This window comes from Aspergillus mulundensis, assembly GCF_003369625.1.
Source record: "Aspergillus mulundensis strain DSM 5745 chromosome Unknown scaffold_17, whole genome shotgun sequence".
NCBI lineage: Eukaryota > Fungi > Ascomycota > Eurotiomycetes > Eurotiales > Aspergillaceae > Aspergillus > Aspergillus mulundensis.
The window spans coordinates 415,284-440,396 of NW_020797905.1; the positions used below are offsets into that span (position 1 = coordinate 415,284).

A 25,113-nucleotide genomic window follows, 5' to 3' on the forward strand; every position below is an offset into this window, starting at 1 on the left:
GATCCAAGGTTTGGGTCGTACGACGGAATGCCTGCTGCACAGTAGTCAAGGTAGTTTCAACCACAAGCGACATTTTGCGCCAGCTTCGAGCTTGCGACAACCAGGCAGTTTGGCCGGAGGTAGTGGGCAGTGGGCACGCAAAGCAAGTTGACCCGCAAGGCCAAGCAGAACGCGGCTTAACACTATCAAGCCTCGCTACGAGCATCGCGGTCAATCTCAAACTGCCGGCTCGGACCTCCAACATAGTGCATCTCTCCACCAAATTAGTGCCTCATCAACGCTTCCCCGGGCTCGCCAATCACGTACATTCTCACACAGCAAAACCGCGGCTTATATAGTGTACCAGCTAAGCAATCAACATCGCGTTCATATGAGTTTTCTTCAATCATTCCTTGCTTGCTCGTGATCATCCAGCTCTGTGCCTCCTTACTCCAAGACGCTGTCTACTCCGTAGTATAGTGCATTGGTGCTCCGATGCCGAATCTACTCCATGCTACGTAGTAGTCCATCGACCATCATCCACAGTTTCGTCCCACTCTGAGCTCGTGGGAAACTATCAAACTACTCCATGCTTATCTACGGAGCATTATGAGCATACTACATATCGTTATTATGCTTGGTTTCCTCGCGCTGCATGCGCTGATCGCTAACAATATATATCCTTGACTCTCGGAATTCCCGTATCCTCCCCACTGCCACACTAAATCGCCCAGCGTGTAAAGTATATAGTTCCCACTCCCACTCGCCCACAAAATCCCCCCACTGGCCCTCATCGGTGGATAACATAAAACGCCGTACACTCAGACTGCAGCAGAATACATATGTCGACGGATGTCATACGAGTTGCACCTACCAACGACAGGCGAAGACTCTCTCAATCCCCATGGGTTCGGACGGACGGCAATCACACCACTAGAGACTATGTATACTAATCCTACTATCATCCTAGTAGTTGGCATATTACGTATGCCTTGCCATGCGTCCGATCCAATATCATGTCTATTTGATGTTTGTATCTGGCAAACAGAGTATTCCATCCTCTTGCTATCAGCAGGTCCAGAAATATAGATTCCAGACCGGTCTGGTTCGTGGGCCAAAAGCCTCATATTTATACCACTTTGAGATAACGCGAAATTGGGGACTTGGGAGGGAGGGGTGTATAGTAAGTGTGGGAACCGGCGCTCAGCATGCTATGGGCATATGGTCGTTCAGATTTGTGGGCTGATTGTGGGATTCGGGATATCCAACGCTCACTATCGCGAAAGTTGATAGTATTGAGGGACGAGTGGGAGTGTGCGGGTGGTCCCCACAGTTAAAGGGCTTATTTCAATGTTTTCGGAGCATGTAGGTACTTATACTTTGTCTGTATATGCCTTCTCCCAAGATAAATCACGTCACGGAAAGTTGTCGAAGAATTGAGTTAGAGGCATGAACGACATTATTTCATTCTAGGTAAATTCGTTCAGCCAAGCTTTATTTTTTCGTCTTCCAAATAAATAGTCGCTATAGGTATCTGAGAGGGGCACAAGTCCTGCCGCTTCAGAACAGACAAACAAAGAGATCATGTCAAGGGTATGACCCATCACCATCCTTGGTTCCACCAAGAGCCCATACCAAACAAGAAAAGAACAATACTACCATCACGGATATAATCCCGCAGCAGCTGAATGTACAGGAACGGCCCAGGCGGTCCAGAATTCTTGGTCATAATTCTTGCACTGTCCAGCAGAAGTTCTCCAGTCGTAAAGTAGAGGAAAGGGTTCTGCGCCGTGGCTGGAGGCGGCGGTTGTCTGCCGTACATCGCAACCGACGAACTCGTGAGAAAACAAAGATAGATCGCGAGGACCACCGAGAATGTGATATGTAAGATCTTCCAAGTCAGAAGGGCCTTCTTCTGCTCTTCAGATTGTGGCTTGGAAGCGGTGCCAAGCGCGTCCGCCATCCAAGGAGGGAGACCGAGTGAGGAAAAGAAACCCGGGGGTAGGCCTGCCGGAGAATCCCCGCTCGCATCCGCGCCAGCACCAGGGCCGGCACCCGGGACTGCGCCTGGCAAGCCTCCCATACCTCCCATGAGAGAGTTCAGGAGCTTCATAGTCGGGTCTTCTTCGCCGGTATCTTGCTGGGAGGGCATTGGCTGGCGGAGGAGAGCACGGAGAGCGTCTTGCTGCTGGCGGAGCTCATCTGGGTTTGAATCTTCGACACTCGGCGGCGGCGGAGCTTGCCTGGGTATTTGCTGTGGTTGTTGCGGGGTAGGTCGTGGTTCGGGGCTCGCGGCGGGCATGGCAGTGGGAGGTTGTGGGGATGGGGATGGGGAGGCATCCTCACGATCTGTACAACACAGAATCAGTTGTTTATCCCACAGACCACAAAGGAACGATGTAAGGAGTGGCTGTTTTAAGCTGTTCCAAAACCAGGAATGAATGATGTGAGTTGTACCTTTGGAGGGAGTCCGTCCGCTTAGGCTCGTAATCTTGTCCAATCGAGATGCTCCTCCTTCTCGTATCTTAGCTTCGCGGCGTTCACGGCGCAGACGAGCTGCCCTTTGGGCTGGAGATTCTTCCGCTGAAGACATTGGAAATGGAAACCCGGCGATGGCTGGCGAGTTCAATGACGTTGTGTGATTTGATCAGGTACGCGAACGGGAAAGCGCTCTGAGATCTCGGTGTCCGATAAATGTGGCGACGTAGGCGATGCGATGTCGAGATATTACAGATCCCGTTTGTGGGCTGTCCGTCTCAAAATCGTGGATAGCGATATTGTCCTGAGATTGTGTTGAAGTGGAAGATGAATTTCGCCGATCATCTGGCAGATGGTGGTCTTCTATTTCGGGTATAGCGCCTAGATCTACTTCACGCTGCCACGAGAAAGAGAGCAACAAATATACCCCAGGAATTAGACATTGGGCTTCGTCTTCGAATTTACAGCTGGAACTACGCGTAATCACTGTTTAAGGCCTTTCTTGCAATTTGATAAGCTAGTGGTATTTGTTATGCCGGCTTCTTGCTCTCACTGGTGATAATCTCATTTGTACCGTCCATGATGCGGAAGACAAGATTCTTGAGCTATTCTGCTTCAGCTGCAATTTCAATGTCAAATTCTCCCCTTAACCTTATTGCTGATCTCTCCGGGGAAGCTGGTGTATGCAGGAATTGCTCATCAGCCCCAATGACCGCAGATCACCACAATCAGGCAGCTCAAACTAGTACTCTGTAGGGTGGCCCTAATGCAAATACCCAGCAAAAACTTCATAATGCCTTAAATTTGTCTCCGGGTATAACTGGAATAATTTGGCTTTAATTCACGCTGTTCGCAGCTGAATAATCTACATCTCAGCTGCGTTGTCTGTCTACTATGCTCCTAAGCGGTACGATGTACTCCGTATTGGTTAATATATATATTTGACCTAGCCCAGGCCCAACAACTAAAAATAGGGCCAAGTCAACTACTATTCCTAATTAGACCGAGTAAACGTTTCGAAGTATAGTTAGACTAAGTTGAGGGCCTATTAGTCCAATAAACAGCGAATTGATAGGTATCCTACTGTATGGAACCTGTGGGATGACATTGGATGACGAAAGCGAGATGTAGTGTATCGTGGACTTGGGACTGCGCAGGATCATAACACGCAGTCCAAAGTCTTGTCGGGGAGGGTTTCTTTGAAGACACTTGCAGGTTATATATTTGTTTTTCTAGACCTTCCACAAACAGGGTCAGATTTCTCGGCTGACGACAGAGTGGAAATATATTCGGAGTAGTATAGAGTGGGTAAGCTCGATCTGGCGACAATCATAACATCAACCCACACGAGCTAGTCTGTTAGGCACCGACAAAAGCAAATGCGAGATCAGCAAATCCAATGATTCCAATCAAGAAATTTGGTGCAATATGGAGAAAGCAGCCTTTTGAGGTCAAGAGTCTCGAGGGGAGAGTTATGCTAGATCGTGGTGGTGACATCACCGGTCCACTAACGGCAGTCTCAAAGTCCCAGATCCCCATCCACATACGCACATCGCCCAGACTCAGAGCCAATTCATCCAGTGACGTAGTCCTGCTGGTAGGGCTGGCTGGCCTTTGATATGTCCCCTTCACCAGCTCTTCCTCCGTTTTTACCAGACCATCTAGGCTTTCGGCAGACATCCGACTCCGCAAACCCTACCTAGCTCTGGAAGCTAGGAATACTGAGTTCATACCTCACCATTGACCGTTATCAACATATTATTCAAGCTTTAGCTTTCAGGAACCGGTACAACTTACCCAGCATGCCTGCTCACCCAACGGGGAACAATTCCCCTAACCAACACCGCGTTGGGGAGCACTGGAGCGGAAACAACCCCGTCCCAACCATCGGCCGATTCATTGAACGTCTCCAGGCAGACCAGGCAGACCGTGAAGCCCATCAGAAGTCAGCCGCTTCGAAGCAACAAAATGCCCAGCAATACGAGAGTACTGTCCCACACCGACCGCAGAAGGTGGGCAAGGGCAGGACTCGAGAGGCCACAGATCCAATAACCGGGAAGGAAATTGAAGTCGAGGACTTGGACGAGTCCGCTATGGAGCCCGTAAAGGATCCAAAGGTAATAAACTGTCCTTTACAAGCATTGTTCTGTTCTGACTAAATGTAGCTGGTTGTTCCCAATGCCAATCTCGGTAAAGATACGGTGAGTTACCCGATACTGGTAGTTCGATTCAATGGTTGCTGATACTCTGATGAAGCCAGTAAAGACCGATCCAAATCAATCGCTTTCCGAATACAAAGAGAATCAAGACATTACCGCGCCGCCAGACCCTATCGCGGAGGGTACCACTTCCGATGTTCCCATTCATGGCGAGAGAACGAATATTCTCTTCCACCCGACCCCGACGATCTCCTTCAAGCCTATGTTTGAGAGCCTGGAGAAGCGAGGAAACAGTCTATGCATTGGTATATCGGCTGCCATCATCGTTCTAGGCCGGACGTTCGGGGCGTCATACTGGGGTCTTTTCCCTCTGGCTTTCTGCATTGCTAGCGGCGTGTGGCTGTGGGTGCAGGAAGTGATCCGCAGTGGGAGAGAGATGGAATGGAGTAGCGAACAATTGCGTGGACAAACGGTAAGTTTTTTTTGGTCGGCGATGGTAGCAGAGATTCTGATGCACGCATTCCAGGCAACGGCCAATCTTATACCAGAGTCGGTTGAATGGATGAACACATTCATGGGAATTATCTGGGGCCTGATCAACCCGGACATGTTAGCACCAATATCTGATACTATTGAAGATATTATGCAAGCCTCATCACCTGGTGTCATCGAAAACGTTCGCATTGCGGAAATCGACCAAGGAAACAATCCGATACGACTGCTGAGTCTGCGGGCACTTCCGGATGAAAATGTACAACAGTTGAAAGACAACGCTCATCGCGACAATGAGGAAAACAAGGAGCCAGACGAAGCGGCGGCCCTGGAGGAAGGTGGCAGCTACTACAACTTTGAGGCGTCTTTCGCTTACCATGCGAAGCCCACCGGCCAGAGCGCTTCTGCTAGAGCTCGCAACATGCACATGCATCTTGTTTTTTATCTTGGAGTTCGCGGACTCTTTGGGGTACCGTTCCCAGTTTTCGTGGAGCTGATAGAAATGGTCGGCACAGTCCGTGGAAGACTTCAATTGGTCCCTGAGGCGCCGTTCGTCAAGGACCTGACATTTAGTCTTGCCGGCATTCCGCATATCAGAGCGGGTTGTATGCCAATGTTCAGAACAGGGGTAAATGTTCTGAACCTCCCTTTGATCTCCAACTTTGTCAACTATGCTATCGGTGCTGCTTGCGGTATGTTCGCCGCACCCAAGTCAATGACAATGGATCTCAGCATGCTGGCCAAGGGCGACGATGTTGTCAAGGATACACAAGCCCTCGGAGTCATGTGGATTCGCATCCATCGAGCGGTGGGTTTGAGCAAGCAAGACAAGCGTGGTAGTGAGGGTGGTGGCAGCGACCCGTATATCAACCTTTCTTTCTCGAAATACGGAAAGCCGATGTACTGCACGCGGGTTATCACCGATGATCTAAACCCGGTCTGGGAAGAGACTGCAGCCCTACTTGTCAATGCAGAGCTCATCAAAGCAAACGAGAATCTCAGTGTTGAGCTTTGGGACTCGGATCGTCACACGGCAGATGATATTGTTGGCAAGGTCGAGCTGCCCATTCGCGAGATGATTCAACACCCATGCCGTATGTACCAGCACGTCTCGAAGCTACAGGGTATGAACGAGGGAAGTGAAATGCCCGGTGAGCTGCACTGGGAAGTCGGATTCTTTGGCAAGCCTAAACTGAGGAATGAGCTGAGGACCGACGGCAAGATCAAGGACTTGCCAGAGAACTTGAAGGGTGACAAGAAATTCGAGGACGACAAGGGTGTCATCACCAGCGAGGAAGAGGAGGCCATTACGCATACCCCACCTGATCCCCTGTGGCCAAGTGGTGTTCTCAGTATCATCGTGCATCAGATCGTCAACCTCCAGCTGGTCAATGTCAAAGGGAGTAACGGTAACAGGCAAGGACGAGAGTATGAACCAGCGAAGCCTTTTGGAGAGAACACCGAGGAGCAAGGTGAAGACTTGCCGACCAGTTATTGCAAGATCATGCTGAACGACGAACTTGTAAGTCACTGTCTTCGTATAATTTTCGTTATTAACGTCTGCGCAGGTCTACCGTACACGAGCAAAAGCCTTGAGCTCGAAGCCCATATTCAACGCCGGAACAGAGCGATTCGTACGCGACTGGCGCTCAGCGGTGGTATGCGTGACTGTCAGAGACCAGAGATACAGAGAGCACGATCCTATCCTAGGCGTGGTCCCTTTGAAACTTTCCGAACTTTTCCAGACAAGCTCTCAGGTTACCAGATGGTATCCCCTAGACGGAGGAATTGGGTTTGGTCGAATCCGCATCTCGCTACTATTCAGACACGTCGAGACCAGGCTGCCCCCGCAAATGCTCGGATGGGATGTTGGAACCTTTAAATTCACCGGAAATATCACTGCACAAGGTCTTAGCCACAAAGCCAAGATTCGTGTGCGCACAGGAGGAAGCAGCGGCAAAGTCCCTCGGCATGTATGCAGCGTCAACGCAGATAACTCGGTCTCCTTCGATCTCTCCAACACCGATCTGCGCCTTCCTGTCAAGCACCGCTACCGGTCTCCCGTCGTTTTCGAGTTCGTCACCCAAGGAAAGCGTCAGACCACGGGCTACGCGACCCTCTGGCTCCAACACCTCGTCGACAACGAAGATACCCCCGTCGACATCCCGATCTGGCAAACTAAGAACGGAAAGCGTCTGACGCAGAACTATATTACCGAAGAAAACCTCGAGGAAAAACGCAGTCCAGGCCTTGAGGATATCCACGAGATCGGCCGTCTCAGGTTCCGCTGCACATTCACCCCGGGCATTGACGAGTCTCACGAGCGATTTGTTGTCGATAACAACTCGCGCGAAACCTTTGAGACATGGGAGGCTTGCATGGCCGAGGGCGTCCGTCCGCGGCACATCTCTGCTGAAGTCCCTGAGCGTACCGAACAGATGCACGAGAAATCACTTCTCCAGGGCCGTGATATTCTCAAGGTCGCCGATCCCAAGGAACGCCGCCGTTGGGTCGACAAGGAGGGCCAGGACTGGAGCGGTGCGTTTGGTCAGGACCCTCTCGCCCAGATACAGGAACAGGAACACAATAGCAACCGAGACCCGGCGCAAGATGACGGCGTTATGCACCTACCAGACGACGACGACGCGCACTCGGACACCAGCGACTCTTCAAATGAGCTTGAAGGCGAACATGACGTAGGCAACGCAATCGTTGACCCCTCAAACCCCATCGCCTCAAAGCCTGGCACCGGTGCCACTACCGAGCCCACCAACGGCACCGCGCCGAGCACCAGCTATTCGCAAAGCACCAGCATTAGCCCCAGCAACAGCCAAGTATCCACCGTACACACAGTAAGCACGACAGACACAGCAGCCTCCAGCTCGACAACGACGTCAAAGCGCGCCTCCAAGCGTAGCGAGCAGCGACAGCAGCGCGGCCTGATGCAATGGAAGCCAGCTCGCAACGCGCAGTTTGCAAAGGACGAGGCCAAATACGCCCTCCGGAGGGTGAAGCAGCACTTTAGTGGAGATCTCTCTGGCAGGGAGCCGGATATTGAGACGGAGACCGGGAGCTAGATTGCCTACCAACGGGAATGATCATGACATGGACGATTTCCTTTTCTGTTGTTGTTATGCGTGCGTATGTGTATGATATCAAATCGGTATTCGATTCTTTTGGAAGTGCCTATATCTACGCAGTTTAATGGAATGGATAGTAAAGAGCACGTACGTATCAAAGTAGTCTACTTAACCCCTCAATTCGTGCCTGGGTGTGTTCAATCCGTTGACTCCAACCCAGCAACCATCTATAAAGCTAGACAACCAACGAGTCTCGCAGACTAGCTTGGCTTGAACTGTACAGGTTTTTCTCAAGTGGAGACCCTCCATATCTACGATTCTACACTGTTTATAGGGTTCGCGTAACAGCTCGGGCTTTGTGGCCACTTTATTTACTTGGCAGACCATCTGGCGCATACCTGTCTAGATGGAAAATTGCATGCATTATCTATTTTACCTCTATCCAACCAATGTAGCATGTAAGTCATGATGCGAGCGAACAGGACGCTGCAAACTGTGCAAATGTCAACGAGTCATGGTACGGCACGATTCACTTAAATACAAGACAGTGCTGCTCCTCAGCTTTTAGCAGCCTCCTTCCTCCCTTCCGGTTTCGGGGCATCTTAGATATCGAAAAGACAATGGATTCTTAAGAGCAGCTCCTAGAGCCCGCACGCTATTCTCCCCGAGCACCTCCACCTTGACGGCCGCCACGACCACGGCCAGCTCCTCCCATTCAACGACCTCCTCCACGACCACCCTTCTTCTCAACGCCACCGTACTTGCGTCCGCCCCTTCCATTAGGAGGGCTCAACGCATCCCGCGATTTCCCCGTTGGCGGGGTGTCATTGCCGCTGCCATTAGCCTTAGCCTGAGGGCGATTCTTGGGCGCCTTCTTAGCCGCCAACTCCGCTGGAGTGGCATAATTGAAGCCCGGAACCCCTTTGAGCCCCATCTTGCCGACGATCTTCTTGTCCATGGCGGGTGGCTCGGGGCATGCCATGCCACGGATAGCGAGGTCGTTAGCGTGACGCACGAGACCCGCCTTATCGAGACCAAGCGGTTTTATTGAGCCCGCAAAGAACCCGATGTACGAGGAGTACGCGCGCTGCTTCGTTGTTTCGTCGATGGCGTGCATGGCTGTCTCTACTGCGGAGCTGCAGTTGGGTATCTTTTCGAAGATGGCGGCTGTTTCGGGGTGCGGCTGGATGGGAAGGTGGGAGTTTTTGCGGAGGAAGAATGATTCTGCCGTTGTGAGGAGGATGATGGCGCGGCCGTCGTTGCCTGCGCGTGCGGTTCGCCCGACGCGGTGCACGTATTGCTCGCCGCTGGACGGGAGACCGACTTGGACGACAAGGTCGACATTCGGGAAGTCCATGCCGCGGCCGATGACGTCGGAGGCGAAGAGAATTCCTGACTCGGCTTCTTTGAACTGCGTTGTTGTGCGCGTACGGGCGGCTTGGGAGAGGCGCGAGTGAATCTCGAAGGTTTGGAGTGGTGTTAGGCCTTGCACGAAGAGGTCGTGAAAGAGCGCAACCATGTTGGCAGTGACGCCGAAGACAATGATCTTGGAGGCCTTTTGGATTTCGAGGTTGAGGAGCGAGGTGAGCGCTGTGAATGTGTCGACGACCGAGGGGATGGTGACGTGGTACTGTGGCACGCGCTCATGGGTAGGTGCTTCGTTCTCGTCTATGGTTGAGATGCTGCTGTATCCTGGCTTGAGGACAACGTTGACCACGTCTCTGACCTTTGGCGGGACTGTGGCTGAGAAGCACATACCTTGCCAGCCGGCGCTCTTGGGCGGGATGAGCTTAAGGATTTCCTTGATCTCGACCAAAAACCCAGCCTCGAGCATTCTGTCCGCTTCATCGAGAATAAGCGTCTGAATGTCATTGAGCTTCTCCGCGGTTGCGGGATCAGAGAGATAATCCTTTAGTCGGCCGGGCGTAGCTACAAGGATCGAAGGCGAGCCGTTCATAAACCGCGAGTGCGCAGACGCCCTTGCCGTTCCACCAACAGCAAAATGGCACTCGAGCGGCGCGCCAAGCTGCGATGTAAGCTGGTCACATTGCTGCGTGATCTGCTGTGCGAGTTCCCTGGTTGGTGTTATGATTAGGACGGCGACTTGCCCTTTTCGTACTCGGCTTTGGCCTTGTATTAAGCAGTGCAGTGCGGGTAGCAGGAAGGCGACCGTTTTTCCAGTGCCAGTCTTTGCTTGCACGAGACAGTCGCTCCGCCAGTTGGGGAGTTCTGTGAGGACTTTATGCTGGACAGGCGACATGTGCTCGAATCCCATAACGTTGAGGGCTTGCAAGAGCTTCTGGTCGAGTTTGCCGGCCATGCTGCTGTACGGCACTAGGCCTTCTGATGGTCCCTGCATGATGGATGAGGTATTGAAGGTTCTGTAGCTAAAGTTGTGTTTGTAGCTGAGCCTGTGTTTGCAGTTATTGATGTGATGTGTTGCTGTGAGTCTACCAGTAGACAGTCTAGCAGTGCAGTTGAGATTGGAGATGAGTCCGCGGACAGGGAGAATTCGCGCCCACATAAGTACGTCGAGAAATCTGCAATTTATGAATAGATACCGTAGTCTAATCAGTGACTGGAATAGATTCTTTCACCTAGAGCGGCTTTGTTGGTGAATCAAAAATAAATCTTTGTTGCGGCAGAGATTTCGGTCGTTCTCTCCTGCCAAGCACTTTCTCCTGACGGTCATGTGACCTGTATAGATCAGCCTGAGGAGGCTCAATCTACGGTGTGCTCTTAGCTGCTTAACTGCTCACTGCATGACTGGAATATGCTTAACCAAGCCTCGGCGTAACAAGAACGAACTATGTCCATGTGAAACACAGAATCCTACTGGTTGGATTGGTTGCAGCGAGGTATCTGGATCCTTTTGGCCCCATCCGAGAACGCCCCGGGCGGGGCTGTGTAGGGCTCTAGTATAGTAACCTTATAAGGATGCGATGTCGGCTCTATTTATCTTAACCAAATACAAATCTCTAAAATGCCAGAAACACTTGCCCTTGCAACACCCCGCCTCGCGATAATCCTAGAACAGCCGTTAGACGGCAAACCGCACCGGCCGGGCGACACAATCACAGGCCGAGTTTACCGGACGGCACCAGGGGTCGCGCCAGAAGCCAAGGTCACGGTCACAGTTCGCGGTCGCTGTAAATCCAAGATCAGTATCAGAAGGAACAACTCCACGCACTACTACCGGACCAACTTTAATGCCCTGAGCACCCCGACTGGAGTGGAGACACATGTTCTGACTGCAGGGCAGCCGTTGCATATCCCGCAAGGCGGCGCAGGGGAATCATGGCAGTTTGCGATCAAGATCCCTGAGCTGGTCCATGATATCCGGAGCGAGTGGGAGCAGAAATATTTTGCTGCGCCCGGGGGTCACCTGGAGGCGATGTTCCCGCCGCCGGCGAGCATAGTCTTTACCGGGAACTCGTTCATCCACGGAGATGCGTGCCATGCCTTTACAGAGTACTGGGTTGAAGCGAAGATTGAGCTCGCGCGTCAGCATAAGGGCAAGACAGTGCCGGACATTCATGATGCCATCGCCCCGTTTCCGTTGCGGAATGTCCATCCCGGCACGGCCATCACGGACTTCGATATGAGGGAGTTCAAGAGACATCATACGACGTGGTCATACCGGCTAGTACCCGGGACTACCAAAGTCAGTTTCGGGCAGAAGACGAGGCAGTTGTTCAATTCATCCAAGTGTCCGAAGATCGGGCTGAACGTTTCGCTGTCTCTCCCTCATGCACTGCAGGTGGGCAATGAGCAGATAATCCCCATCACGCTGAGCATGGAACCACTGCTAGAATCAACGAGCGAGGCCATCCATGGCGTCCAGCAGGATATACTCATTACCGCATTCCGGGTCAAGGTCAAGCCAACGACAACAGTGCAGGCCGAGCGGCACAATTTCACCAAGGCTGGTGATAGCGTGAGCCTTGTTCCACCAGTGACCAACACATCAATCATAAACGGCACCACAAATCTAGTAATTCCGGTTATTCCTGGGGGGAAGTCCGAACCTTTCGCTATTGGCGAGATACTGGGAGTTCGGCTGCCTGCAAACAGTCTGGGCCCGGATCTGCTCACGTATAACATTGTCCGCTCGCACGACTTGAAGTGGGAGATGGAGGGGGAGATCGCGGGGGAAAGGTTCAAGCTGGGGTTCTCGCATAAAGTGAGGATTCTCCCGGAGCCGGAGGTGGAGGGGGCGTTGCCGGGGTACGCCCCTGGCCCTGGCCCTGTCCCTGTTCCAAATGATCCTGGTAAGGGGGAGGCACTACCAAGCTATGGCGAGTCGGTGGCTCAATAATGCGTTGATGGTGTAGTGAAGATCCGGAGCAACGGAGTTTTTGTGAGAGCGAGCGTCCGGGGAAGCCTCTCTCAGTCTCAAACTTCGGACTCTCACAACAATCATGTTTGATGTTTGTACATAGGATTAATAAGTTTGTCAATCTCCGATGAATATTGGATCACGATCCACGACAATTACTCCGTAGATCGTAAAAGATCGCCAGAACAGAAGTTGGCTAAGACAGGTGGAGGTATAACACGGGCAGTATAGTCTAGACCACCCGCTATAATTAGAACTGCCACAATTTGCGATCGCCCTCTATACTCGGGAGGCAACTTTTTGCTTCAGCCGATCTGATCTGGAGCTGAGAGGAGAATGCTTTTGCCTGGAGACTGTTGAGATCTCATGTGTCTTGGGTGGATTTCCGACTATATTTGTGTCCTAAGCCATCGCTGGTTCGTACTGTAGTGGCCTCTCTGCCGTGTGTATCTCGAGTCTCCGCAGTGCAGCGTCATCCGATACTAATTTGGGAATCCCCTCGAAGCGCCGTGCCCAACTCCAACTCTCCTTCGTTTTCCTCTCGCTCAACGGCTCGTCTCTCTTTTTTTTTGGCGTCCGAATTTTCCGCCACTGCGTGACCCGGCCGATCGTCGTCTTGATTCTGGAATCTTTTATATACGAGTGTCCCCGTTTGAAGTTCATTTCATCCGACGCCTCCCAGCCACCGGCTCCTCCTCTGGGCGCTCACATGCGGGGCGCACTGCCATCGCCGACTGTCGACTCGTTGCTGCTGCGCCAATCCTGCCTCGTCACCCAGAGTCAGCGCCTCCTCGCGCTCGTCTTTGTTCTCTTATAATAATAATATCCCACTCCGGATATTACTTACATATCCCTGCTCACTGCGGCCCTCACCGTTTGTTTGCCAGTCTGCGCCGCCTCCGCCATGCTTGCAACCCAAATGCCCCCTCCGGCTGCTCATCTTCCTCTCTCCTCCTCGTCTAGCGCTGAAGCATCATCAGCTTCGCATCCAGCCATGTCTCCTGCTATTACTCCTCAACATCCACACTCGACTGTGCCAGTGTCACATCCGCACTCCAGCATGGCCTGCGGTCTCACCTCGAACGCGACAAGCCGACCCTCCGCGCTGTCAAGACCAAAACTGACGCTTCAGACTTCGTCTTTACCCATGTCCTTCAGTACCTCATCAACAGGTCTATCGCTTTCACTAGCTACTGGGCCCACGGCATCTCCCACCGTGCGCAACACCTTCAAGAATGCCTACGACGTTGCATATCCGCCTTCGGCAACCGCCTCTCCGTCTCGATCTTCTAATCATCGCTTCTCAAAACCATCTTCGCCATATACGTCCAGCAACCCATACCAGCTACCCATTGGGGTGAAAAGCATCCTGCGCAACTCATGTTTGGAATCTACCAAGAGGCGCTCAAACTCAGTCGGCCCGTCCAATGGTTCAACGACGCGCCGAGTCTTTTTTCCAACAAGGAAGCAGGTCAGCTACCGGTATCCGCTCGAGGAGGAAATTAAGACTGTCAAGTACACCGCACGACACTCGGATCTTGTCTCCGACTCGGAATCTGGATCTTGTGAAACAAGCTCCGACGATGATTCAGATTACTCCACTTCTAGTCTCGTCTCATCCGATACCACGCCCTCAGACGAAGAAACGAATACCGAACAATCCACCGACAAGAAGAAAAAGAAGCGAAAGTACCTCAGCAATGAGCGCCAAGTTCGCGCAGTTGCTCTCATGGAAGGATTGAAGGACCCCTACGCCTCACAGAGTCAAACACCACAAACACCACGGCAAGGCCGCCTCAAGCGCCGCCGCGAGTGGAGATGGACACTCGGACCACTAGAAGAAGCGGGCAACTCAAACATCACAGACTCAGGGTCATCAGTGTCACCACCTCCCACGTCAAACACAAACACCCAACCGCCCATTCCATCAGAAACAGGGGAGAACCAAGCTCCGGAGGAACCAAACAACCCGGCCCCCAACACTACCGTGACGGCCCCATCCAAGCCACCACAATCTATTTCATCTCCGGCTACTTTCCCGGCGCGCAATGACACCGCAATGACACCGCTCTTTCAGAACCATCAGATTCAAAGCCCTCAGACCCCAAACCGCCCCAATACCTAGCGAGTGGAGCCACCTGCACCCCTCTGCATCTGCATTGCATCTGCGCGTCTACTCGCATCCCAGCTTACGATTTATGCATCATCTCCATCATAGAAACATTTTGGCATTCGTTACCTTTCTTCTCATCGGGATTGGATTGACTTCGTCACCATACCACTTTGCACACACACCACGCCGTATCTATATCGGTTCCAGGTTGCCAATTTTTTCCTATTTATAGACAAGTCTTACTATATTCTTGGATACCAGCCTCCGCTGCGGAGTGAGAGTGGGACCAGCAGCATAAGCCGCTTGCATGTCTTGCCCACTTTTTTTTCTTTCTTTCGTATATACTTTTCTACTTTTACTTTATCTAATTATCCATTCGCTCATGTCTTATTTCATTATACCATTGCATCTTACGCACAATTTCACTGCCGCTTCGGTCTTGATCAATCTATCTTTTTTTTTGGCTACACCGCAAAGACGCGCTATGTTGTCTGGTACAACGTCTAACCTTGGAAACAGCGTCAGGTCTCCAGGTTTTTCATGTGCTTATACCCAAGCTAAGCTGAGCTGAGCTACCTTGAATCCAATACGAACACCGCTTCGTTGGTTGGGAAGCCCGTAGAATCAGGTTTCTCTCCCTGTGTCATGCATTTGAGTACGGAGTAAAGATGCAAGAGCAGTCCTTGCATGGACAAGTCAGGACGTAATGGTCGTAAAAGCGTCCGGGCACTTCAGCCGAATCCTTCCATTTCATTGTTGCGACAAGCTTGCCCCTTGGTGGGTAGGTAAGCCGAGCCTGAACTCAATCCAACGAAGAAATGAAAAGATAATACGAGGCAATTTTGATGCTGATGCCCCTGGTTGTATTAACATGAAACTGGGGGTCACGATGAACCCATCATCGAGGCTTATCGCCTGACAGTGAGGAAAATTGTGTTTTGGGTACACCGGAGCTTCCGGCACTGGATTCTGCCATGCGTGATGGTTGGACCGGAAAGTACATGTCTCTCGGTCATCAAAGTCGGGTCGAGTGCGTCTGCGAAGCGCTCATGGCAGGGCCTTTATAATGTATTACGGGGGAAGCAGGAGCCCCGGAAACTCGTAAAGAGTGCTCTAGGCGACGTACTGACTGGAAGGCTGACGAGCCTTTTATGTCATGGAAATCCTCCGTAAGCCGAGGTTTGGAGGATGATGGGCCATCAGAGAATCCGGGGCCCCATAGATACGTGGAGGGACTGAGGGGTGCAGGAACGAACACAGAGTCCACAATCCCAGGGGAGGGGGGAAATGTCTCAGGCAGCTGTGGTGCCTAGCGAGAGCTAAGGGATAAGAGAAAGAGGAGAGCGAGATGAAGTTAGCAAAGTGGACATTCTAGGATGTTTAGAGATAGGTAGGTCTGCCTTTGTTGATTGATTCAATGAGGCTAGAACCATAGGTACCCCTATTGATAATATCAGCCAGCCCTACACAGATTAGTCCTACCGCTAACCAGGCCAAGGGTCTTGGAGGGTTCTAAGTGAAGTCTCCTGCTACCCCTATATGCCTTCTTGAATGTATCTTCAATCTGGCCTTGACCTAGCTTTGGTATTTCCACTCAAACCGGGGAATATCAAGTAGTGCTCGACCCCAATGCTTAACAGCTTCGGTTCATGGCTGCTGCAGGCCCTCCAGGCGCAGCATGCTTTCAACTATTTCGAAGGCCAAGAGAAAAAGACACTGTGTAGCAGACTTATGGCCTATCAGAGTAGTGCCCCCGAGCATTGTGAGTGACAGGCTCCTTCTTCATATCATATTCGTTGTTGACAGAGCATGGCATCGTATAGGAATCAAACGGTCTTTTATAATGGAGCAACAGCAGCCAAAGCAGCAACCATGTATTCAGATAAATACAGTACATGGTCCCAAGTCTGCTGTCATCACTTGCTTTTCGTCTAACACTTACCTACCAAAGCCTGGACCTGGACGGAAATCTCCAATCTATGCACGACCAGGTGCGCAGAATCTCTGACCGCGTGGGTGGCAGCAGTTGATGAGAGCTGTAAGGGAGAAACAGTGTGAGACTGGGTGGTTATCCCCTGGCAAAGTCAATCCCGACTGCTTGGTTAGAGGGCTATGACTCGGTCTGTTTACAAGATAGTGCTTCCAACTGGTGCACACTCAGGATGCAAGAGTGGGACGAGTACGCAAAGTAAGTGATTGTACAGAGAATCACAGTCCTGGGAATAAGAAGGTTGATGCCCATGTCCCGGACAGTGGTGTGTATGACGTTTACTGCAATGCAAACATCTTCGGACCGCCACCTGAATGCAGTCATCTCGACTCGACATTCCCTTCCTCGTTCGATGGCTTCACTCGACTTTATAGAAAGAGTCAGGTGTGTTGAATCTGTGGTTTCCTGTAACTGCGCATGGCGTATTTTCTTGCTGATTTACCGTCTCGTCCAGTTATGCAGCGAGTGCTATGTCGAGGTCCAGAGGCGGCGGTTGGAGTCAGCCAAGCTTCCTAGATATGACGATGACCATATCGACCATCTCCGTGAGCAGTTCGAGTCGATGAAGCAGTATTCCAGTGCCAACGCACACGGCAAGCCTTTCAAATCCGGAGTCCGAGTCTGAGTCGAAGGACGAGGACCAGGATAAACTGAACTTGGATCATGGTGATAAAGATGTAGGTGAGTATGTGTTCGGTTCAATGGAGGAGCCTGCCATGGGCAGTGGGTTGAGCCGGGCGAGGGCCGCCCGTGAGGATGTTTCGAGCTCTCCGATGCCTACAATGTCAGCACCGGTACGATCATAGAGATAACAGGGAGTCACTTTTGCGACTTCGACAGTCCCATACGTCTCCCCCGGCTGTGTGAATAGCCCGATTTCAGGGTAACCCTACATGGTAAGCGCCTTGGATGACGGTATTAAAAGTATCTATCGTGGAAAATGCTAACGGTGTATCGATGGTGAGTTGGCTGACAAGTACTCGGTATCCCTGTTCCGGTTTCTGACATGGAACCCATCTATCCGGGGCAAATGCGATTTCCTGGTTTATTTCCAGAGGGTATGCAAAGGGTTAGTAATAGCCAATCCATGGTCTTGGACCCAGACTGATTAGAAGCATATACACCAGGCCGCCGGGAGCTTATTCTAAGCCGACTGGAGAGAAAGACGACCGGAGTCATCTCGACATTCACGGGCGATGGTGAAGACAATAGTACATGTGGATACCGTGTAGTCTAGGAATGACCAACACCACGCCGTGCTGATAATCTGTATCTGCCAGCAGATTGACATTGGCCGTGAGATCGCTATAAGCGTTCAAGCAAGGCCGAGAATACAACATGTATAGCAGTCAGCCGATCTGATCTCATGGGAAGTCTGGACTGGAGATAAAGCGGTAAATCCCTCCACAATGCCCTTATCCTCATGATGGCTAAAGCCGCTGGATGGGTAAAGTATCGGAAATCGATCGTTGTCATCATCATTACAGGCCTCAAACCGCCGGATCGACTGCATGTAATCCGCTGAAGATAGACCCCTAATGGAGTAGAACAGGTATGCTAAACCCTTGTTTCTATCGCCTCTCGGGTTTCAGTATGCGCGTCCCAAAATTTCACCAGCGAGGGATCCAAGCGGCTACCCAGCAGCTCTGAAGGGGATTGCGCCTCCCACAAAATTTGGGGCTCAAACCAGACACAGCCTGTCCAGCCCATGTAGAAGATTTCGTTGCGGAGTGCAGCACAATGCTCATATCCATTCGACCATCACAGAGTCAGATGAGATTTGACTTGGCCATTCAGTGTTTTGCAGCCATCTTCTTCTGGGACCTGCGAGTGTGCAACTAGAATGAATCGAGTTGCAATTGGACATCGCTAGCACGTCACGTGACATGGAGACACTTCATCCCGAGCCTTTCGGATCAATTCAAAACATCCTTTGCATTCAGGGCGATCAAGTAACGAGATGAGTAAATGGCGGCCGCTCCGCTGAGAGATGACCAGCGCATTATACTTCACTTCGTGAGTCCGCCACTGTACCTCGAAACGCAGGGTACTGACCCTTCCAGGATTACGACTGTTTCTATGCCTCTGTCTTCGAGGCCGAGCAGCCGATACTGAAAACGCTCCCGTTAGCTGTTCAGCAAAAGCAAATCGTAGTTACTTGTAACTATGAAGCTCGACGGCGAGGATTGCGCAAACTCCAGTTGATCAAAGAAGCCAAACAGGTCTGTCCAGACGTCGTTATCGTCCTCGGAGAAGATCTCACCAAATTTCGAGATGCGTCCAAAGACCTCTACCTCTTTCTGAGAGGGTTTGTCTGGGGCGAGAGAGTCGAGAAGCTGGGTTTTGATGAGATATTCATGGATGTTACGGATATGATTACTTATAATGCAGGTTTATTGAACTCTAATGACTTGGCGAATTCGTTCTTCCATTTGGACAAACAAGACCCTACAGTTGGTTTTGCTTTTGATGCCACTACAGTATATGGCCCTACCTATCCGGTTGAATCTGAAGCTACTCTCTCCGAAGCTGACTCTCACCTCTACCTGAAACTTCGCCTTGCCTCCCATCTCGCTGGGTACCTTCGTGGTCAACTGGAAGACCAGAAGGGCTATACTGCTACGGTGGGTATCTCGACTTCGAAACTTCTAGCCAAAGTAGTGGGCAGTGTTCATAAACCAAACAGTCAGACGACGCTACTCCCACCTTATGGCTCAGCAAAAGGCCATGAGAGCAACGTGCTTAGTTTTCTTGACTCGCGTGAGATACGAGCAATCCCTGGAATTGGTTCTAAACTTTCTCGCAAACTCATCTCTTATGTTACGACTTCGAACCAATCCGTGGACGAAGACAAAGTCACGGTTCGTGATGTTCGCTTAACCCCCGGAGTGGGCCCTTCGCTTCTAGAAAAGATTCTAGGCGGACCTGGCGCCCCTCGAGACATCGGAATGAGATTCTGGAGATTACTGCATGGAGTTGACAACACCCAGGTCGGCGAAGCCCGTGACACACCAACCCAAATCAGCATTGAGAACTCGTACGGCTATTTGAATGATTTCGAGGCTGTTCGCAAAGAGATGCTATCGCTTTCAGCCAGCTTGATCCGCCGAATGAGGATGGATTTGACGAAAAGCCACAGCGACCCTGAAGGTAGCGCCTCCCAGGGGCCTGAGTTGCGCGAAAGAACAGGAGTTCGATGGCTTGCTCGACCGCGAACCCTGCGCTTGTCTACCATTCCACGGCCAACTCCAGGCTCAGATGTTACGCAAACGCGCAGCTACAGCCGCATATCGCATTCGGCACCACTCCCTCAGTATGTTTTTAACCTTGATGAGTCCGTAGACGCTCTAGCCGAACGGCTTGTCCAGGAGGCGGCCATCCCTATGTTTCGCAAGCTCCATCGAGAGAGAACTGGTTGGAACTTGCGCGTTCTAAACCTTGCAGTAACAAACATGGCCGAAGCGGCGGGCGATGGCAAACACAACAGCGGCCGAGATATCAGCAAGATGTTCCAACGGCAGGAGACGGAGCACAAATATATCTCCTCGGCGCATATATCAGCAGGGCAAAATACATCCGTCCCACAATCATCGCCGACTGTAGCATCAGAAGCCTCGTGGGAAAGTGACGGCGAGGAAGAAAACATGCCTTGTGTACCGTGTACAATCTGCGGTGCGATGATACCTCATTTTGCGCTCCTTGCACACAAATTATACCACTCTAGTTCTAAAAATTATTAATTTTAGAACTGCAGCTCATCAGCGCAAGAGCGTCGCCCAGAGTACGCCCGGGGTAAGCATAAGCCTCTAGTTGGTGTCTGTAAGCGCCGTTGCAGTGCCAACCATTCCTTGGCTTACAAACAACTCTCCTTTGTTTTATCATCTCTTCCCCTCTTTCTTCACCTATGCTTTCCCTTTCCTATTCTTCTTTTTCGTCTGTCTCGTTTCCCATAGAATTTATCGTTGTTGGATTCATTGTCGCTGTTGCCACGCCAAGCCGCCTGCGCCCCCGTTCCAGCACAGCCTCAATCGTCTCCGTTACCTCCGCGCCGTCTCCGATCAGCTCACTCTGAGATCCATATCCTCCAAAGTCCAGGCGGAGTCGGAAGCTGCCGGGAGAGTCATCAGGTTGCCTCTTGGGTGTCAGGGTTCTGGAGATTGTTGTTTCACTCTCTTGAGTTCCGCGGAGCTCGAAACGAGTCGAATCGGACCATTGTTCTTTCGCTGTTGCCTGGTATCCGGTCTTGGTATGCGATGAATTGGAGAAGCGCACTGGATTAATCTAATCGCCCCTTTTCTTGGACCCTTTTTGGACCCCTTCGATCAATTTCTGTCGTTACTTCTGTACGGAGTATTTGCGGCCGTTCGTTCAACATACTAGCCATGAGGCTTCTCAACCCGGTAATACCGCTGGTTGTCGGCGTCCTGTCGCTCTTCACAGATGGCGTACAAGGTAGGCTACCTGGCCATTGTATGAATCTCTTGGACCGTGCTAATCTGATAAAAGCCCGATCGCAGGCGCCGAACGCTATTCGACGAGTATCCTCACTCGAGCAACCAACGATCAAGGCGGCGTCGAAAACGAACCGCGTTGACCATCTTTCACATTTCGATATCACGTTTACGATACGGGACAAGGATCAGCGGATAAAGCTCGAGTTGGAGCCGAATCACGATATTCTTGCCGACGATGCATATGTGCAGTACCTCGGTGCGGACGGCAAGATCCATACGGAAGAGCCGATATTGCGAGATAAGCACAAGGTCTTCAAGGGAAGGACGTTAATCGGACGTGGGAAGGGACAAGGGACGTGGGAGCCTGCTGGATGGACGAGGATATACATAAAGGAAGACGGCCCTCGGCCGCTCTTCGAGGGCGTCTTTAACATCCGCGGCGACAACCACCATGTTCAGTTGCAAACAACCTATCTCCAAAGGAAGCGCCCTCAGGATGTTGAGATCCCTAGACAGGATGAAGAGTACATGGTGTTTTACCGCGACTCGGACTTGCTACGGGCCGAGACTCCTGGACGTACAGACCTTAAACGATCCCTAACGAAGGACGACGAGCATGAACTCGAATCACGCTGGAATACGATTGGCTCTACGTGTGAGGCCGACAAGCTTGAATTTAATTCGGATCCCGAGCACCCTGTCCTACGGTCTTTCACCGAGCAAAAGAGTAGTTGGGCTTCTATGCCAATGGCCGACCTCTTTGGTCTAGGCTTCAGCAAACGAAACGACATCAATACTGTGACTGGCAACGGTGGTGGAGTTAATCTACAAGCCACGATTGGTGATACGAGTGGCTGCCCAAATACGAAAAAAGTGGCTTTGGTTGGAGTTGCGACGGACTGCTCATTTTGGGAGAAATTCGATGGTAAGGATGACGTTCAATCGTCAGTGGTTAGCATGGTTAACAGCGCCTCGGATGTCTTTGAGAGCTCTTTCAACATCTCCCTCGGCTTACGGAACTTGACGATCACAGATAGAGAGTGCTCAGATACTTCCTCCTCTGCCGTCCAATGGAACATGCCATGCTCGCAAGGCAACATCACTCAACGGTTAGATTTGTTCTCCGACTGGCGCGGGGAGCAGTCAGATGATAACGCATACTGGACCTTGATGAGCGACTGCAACACCGGTGCGGAGGTTGGCCTGGCATGGCTGGGTCAGCTATGCAACAACAAAGCCTCTGGTTCGGTCAGCGGGACCAATGTTGTCGTGTCTACCGGCACCGCTGGATGGCAGATCTTCGCCCACGAATCTGGCCACACTTTTGGAGCTGTCCATGACTGCACAGACCAAACATGCAGCTCCAACCAACAGTCCTCATCATCTAATTCAGGATGCTGTCCGCTGAGCACAAGCACATGTAGCGCTGGCGGAGACTACATCATGAACCCCAGCACCGGCGCCGACATAAGCAAATTCTCACAATGCACAGTCGGCAACGTCTGCTCCGCACTTGGCCGGAACAGCGTCAACTCGGAATGTCTCTCCGATAACAAAGGCATCGTCAGCTTTACCGGCGCTCAATGCGGCAACGGCATCGTCGAAGAAGGCGAGGACTGCGACTGCGGCGGCTCTGACAGCTGCGGTGATAACGCGTGCTGTAACGCAAGCACCTGCAAGTTTACCGACGGGTCCGTCTGCGACGACGCCAACGATGGCTGCTGCACCTCCTGCCAATTCTCAGCCGCAAGCACCGTCTGCCGCCCCAGCACCGGCGAATGCGACATCCAAGAAACATGTACGGGCAACTCCTCCACCTGCCCAACAGACACCTACAAAAAGGACGGCGACTCCTGTGGCTCAGGGGACCTTCAATGCGCCAGCGGCCAATGCACCAGCCGCGACGAACAATGCCGCAACATGCTGTCCTCGGAATACGGCACAAACGACACCACCGCCTGCGACAATAGCCAGTTTCCCTCGTGCCAGATCTACTGCTCCGTCTCTGGGGGCTCAAGCTTCGGCACGATCCAATGCATGACGAATTCTCAGAACTACATCGACGGCACGCCCTGCGAGAATGGCGGGCGGTGCCGCAACGGCTCCTGCGAGGGCGGGAAATCCTGGATCGAGGCGCACAAGAATATCATCATCCCCGTTGTTGCAGGTGTCGGCGGGCTTATCGTTCTCGCTATTTTAATCTGCCTCTTCAGACGCTGCAGAAGATCCCGGTATACCATGAAACCAATGCCACCTGTTCCAACTGCGTACGGCGCCTGGCCGCGCCAAATGCCCCCTCAACCTCAGCAGACGCAAATGCGAAGACTATCCCGCTCCCCCGGGCCAGGATACGGGCAGGTTCCCCAGGGTCCGCCGCCTCAGGGCCCCTATCCGGGTCCGTACGGGCCTTACCCTGGACCTGGGCCTCAGCGTGGTCCAGGGCCTATGCCGTCTCCGTATCCTAGCTACCCTGATGGCCCGCCGCCGGGATACACGCAGACAGCGCGGTATGCATAGGCGCTGTATACGGAGTAAGCATTAGATCTGGTTTTTTTTGGATATACCAATATGATTGATTGCATAGTTGCATTAATGCGGGCTGGGTTTGGCGCTCCGGTATACCTTGATCCCTTGGGTTTCGGATCGTTGCATATATTTTCTTGTCTTTTTTGTCACTTCTTGGGTACTACTACTGTCTCCGGTCATAGTTTGGGGTCTAGATTATACTCCTTATATAGCATTTCGTCGCCTTTTCTCGTGGATAAAGGAAATAAAAGGTCCTGTTTCTTTATCTCTTTTTTTTTGGCAAATAAATTCAGATGGACTAATGATGCACATGTCCTTTTGCCGTGTTCCAGAAGAAAGCAAACCCAATCGAAGTGGAAAATACTGGACATCCAAGATTCCTAAACCTGTAGGAGAGCTAAGCGCATACATTAAAGCAAACAACCAAAATATGGACACGCAAGTAAACAAAACCCAGTCAATCGGCGCCCACCAATGCCCAGGAACAACAAGAAGATCAAGCCTGGAATACAGAGAGAACCGCATGAACAACCTTATTTCCAATATGTCACATGCATATTGACATTCGTGACAAATGACAACCCTAGCATTAGGGTCACTGCCAACAAATACTCACAAAAGCCTCCCTCGTCACACCACCAACCCCCTCGAGATCAAACTCTTCAATCATAGCACGCAGTTCCTCCTCTTCCAGTCCAGTCTCGCCCAGCTCCCGCGCTACACGACGCAGGTCCTCGAGGTCAATGTACCCTTTCCCGCCCTCATCGAAGAGCTCAAACGCACGGAGTATCTCGTCCCGCGGGTCTCGCTCAAGGATCTTCACAGCGGTCACCGCTTGGAACGCAGATAGCGGCATAAGCAGGTTGGACGGGTGCTGGGGGTTCGTCGTGGGAGCGGCTTTCGGCTGTTGTTGAGACTGTTGCGCTGCGGCCTGCTGTTGGACCTGTGGGCGGGGGACACCATACGTCGTTAAGAGGGAGATGAGTTCTTGTTTCGGAAGGGTGAAGCCGAGGGCGCGGAATGCAACTCGGAGCTCATGGTAGTCTAGATGGCGGTCGCGATCGAGATCGAAGAGGGTGAACTGGCAGGGTAGAATCAGTTAGCGCATGCCGGGCGGAATGTGAATAGAGGCCAACACGTACAGCCTCGTTAATCTCCTCGCGCTGCTCTTCCGTCAATCGGTTTAATGAGTTCTCTTGTGTGGGGTTATGTGTCTGCGCATGTACTTGTTGCTGAGGAGGTTGCTGGGCTGATTTCGCGGCGTCGGGTACAAAGTCACTCTGGGCGGCGCCTAGTCCGCGTCGAGTAAATGAGGAAGCGCTGAATGGGATCGTGTTCTGATTCAATGATCGGTCAGGCAGCTTGCCTGTGTTGTAGGAGCGCGACCCGAACGGTTGGCCGGAGGAGGCCATGGCGAAAGCCCGATGTTACTGCGGTGTTGACAGTTAAGGGCGCGGGCGGAAGAATTGATTGCGGAGACCGAAACAGCAATGATGCATGCGG

General features: G+C 51.9%; 8 protein-coding genes across 8 annotated transcripts; 5 read left to right on the forward strand and 3 right to left on the reverse strand.

The window, feature by feature from the left end:
* Window positions 1-1,582: 1,582 nt before the first annotated feature.
* Window positions 1,583-2,572, reverse strand: DSM5745_10928 (uncharacterized protein; the record flags this gene model as incomplete). Its single annotated transcript, XM_026752944.1, has 2 exons — window positions 1,583-2,328; window positions 2,437-2,572. 2 exons carry the CDS (start codon window positions 2,570-2,572, stop codon window positions 1,583-1,585), a joined length of 882 nt encoding a protein of 293 aa, XP_026598582.1.
* A 1,687-nt stretch (window positions 2,573-4,259) lies between these two features.
* DSM5745_10929 (C2 domain protein) lies at window positions 4,260-8,185 on the forward strand (the record flags this gene model as incomplete). The annotated part of the gene is made up of 5 exons (XM_026752945.1): window positions 4,260-4,574; window positions 4,623-4,658; window positions 4,714-5,088; window positions 5,143-6,630; window positions 6,677-8,185. The coding sequence occupies 5 exons, from the start codon at window positions 4,260-4,262 to the stop codon at window positions 8,183-8,185; spliced, it is 3,723 nt and encodes a 1,240-aa protein (XP_026598583.1).
* A 718-nt stretch (window positions 8,186-8,903) lies between these two features.
* DSM5745_10930 (DEAD/DEAH box helicase) lies at window positions 8,904-10,547 on the reverse strand (the record flags this gene model as incomplete). The annotated part of the gene is made up of 1 exon (XM_026752946.1): window positions 8,904-10,547. One exon carries the CDS (start codon window positions 10,545-10,547, stop codon window positions 8,904-8,906), a length of 1,644 nt encoding a protein of 547 aa, XP_026598584.1.
* Window positions 10,548-11,171: 624 nt separating this feature from the next.
* Window positions 11,172-12,506, forward strand: DSM5745_10931 (uncharacterized protein; the record flags this gene model as incomplete). The annotated part of the gene is made up of 1 exon (XM_026752947.1): window positions 11,172-12,506. One exon carries the CDS (start codon window positions 11,172-11,174, stop codon window positions 12,504-12,506), a length of 1,335 nt encoding a protein of 444 aa, XP_026598585.1.
* A 1,081-nt stretch (window positions 12,507-13,587) lies between these two features.
* DSM5745_10932 (uncharacterized protein) lies at window positions 13,588-14,652 on the forward strand (the record flags this gene model as incomplete). Its single annotated transcript, XM_026752948.1, has 1 exon — window positions 13,588-14,652. One exon carries the CDS (start codon window positions 13,588-13,590, stop codon window positions 14,650-14,652), a length of 1,065 nt encoding a protein of 354 aa, XP_026598586.1.
* Window positions 14,653-18,598: 3,946 nt separating this feature from the next.
* On the forward strand, window positions 18,599-20,370 carry DSM5745_10933 (putative DNA polymerase iota; the record flags this gene model as incomplete). The annotated part of the gene is made up of 2 exons (XM_026752949.1): window positions 18,599-18,646; window positions 18,694-20,370. The coding sequence occupies 2 exons, from the start codon at window positions 18,599-18,601 to the stop codon at window positions 20,368-20,370; spliced, it is 1,725 nt and encodes a 574-aa protein (XP_026598587.1).
* Window positions 20,371-21,012: 642 nt separating this feature from the next.
* admB (ADAM family of metalloprotease ADM-B) lies at window positions 21,013-23,601 on the forward strand (the record flags this gene model as incomplete). Its single annotated transcript, XM_026752950.1, has 2 exons — window positions 21,013-21,082; window positions 21,137-23,601. The coding sequence occupies 2 exons, from the start codon at window positions 21,013-21,015 to the stop codon at window positions 23,599-23,601; spliced, it is 2,535 nt and encodes an 844-aa protein (XP_026598588.1).
* A 604-nt stretch (window positions 23,602-24,205) lies between these two features.
* Window positions 24,206-25,022, reverse strand: cdc31 (putative cell division control protein Cdc31; the record flags this gene model as incomplete). Its single annotated transcript, XM_026752951.1, has 2 exons — window positions 24,206-24,691; window positions 24,753-25,022. 2 exons carry the CDS (start codon window positions 25,020-25,022, stop codon window positions 24,206-24,208), a joined length of 756 nt encoding a protein of 251 aa, XP_026598589.1.
* Between the last annotated feature and the right edge of the window lie 91 nt (window positions 25,023-25,113).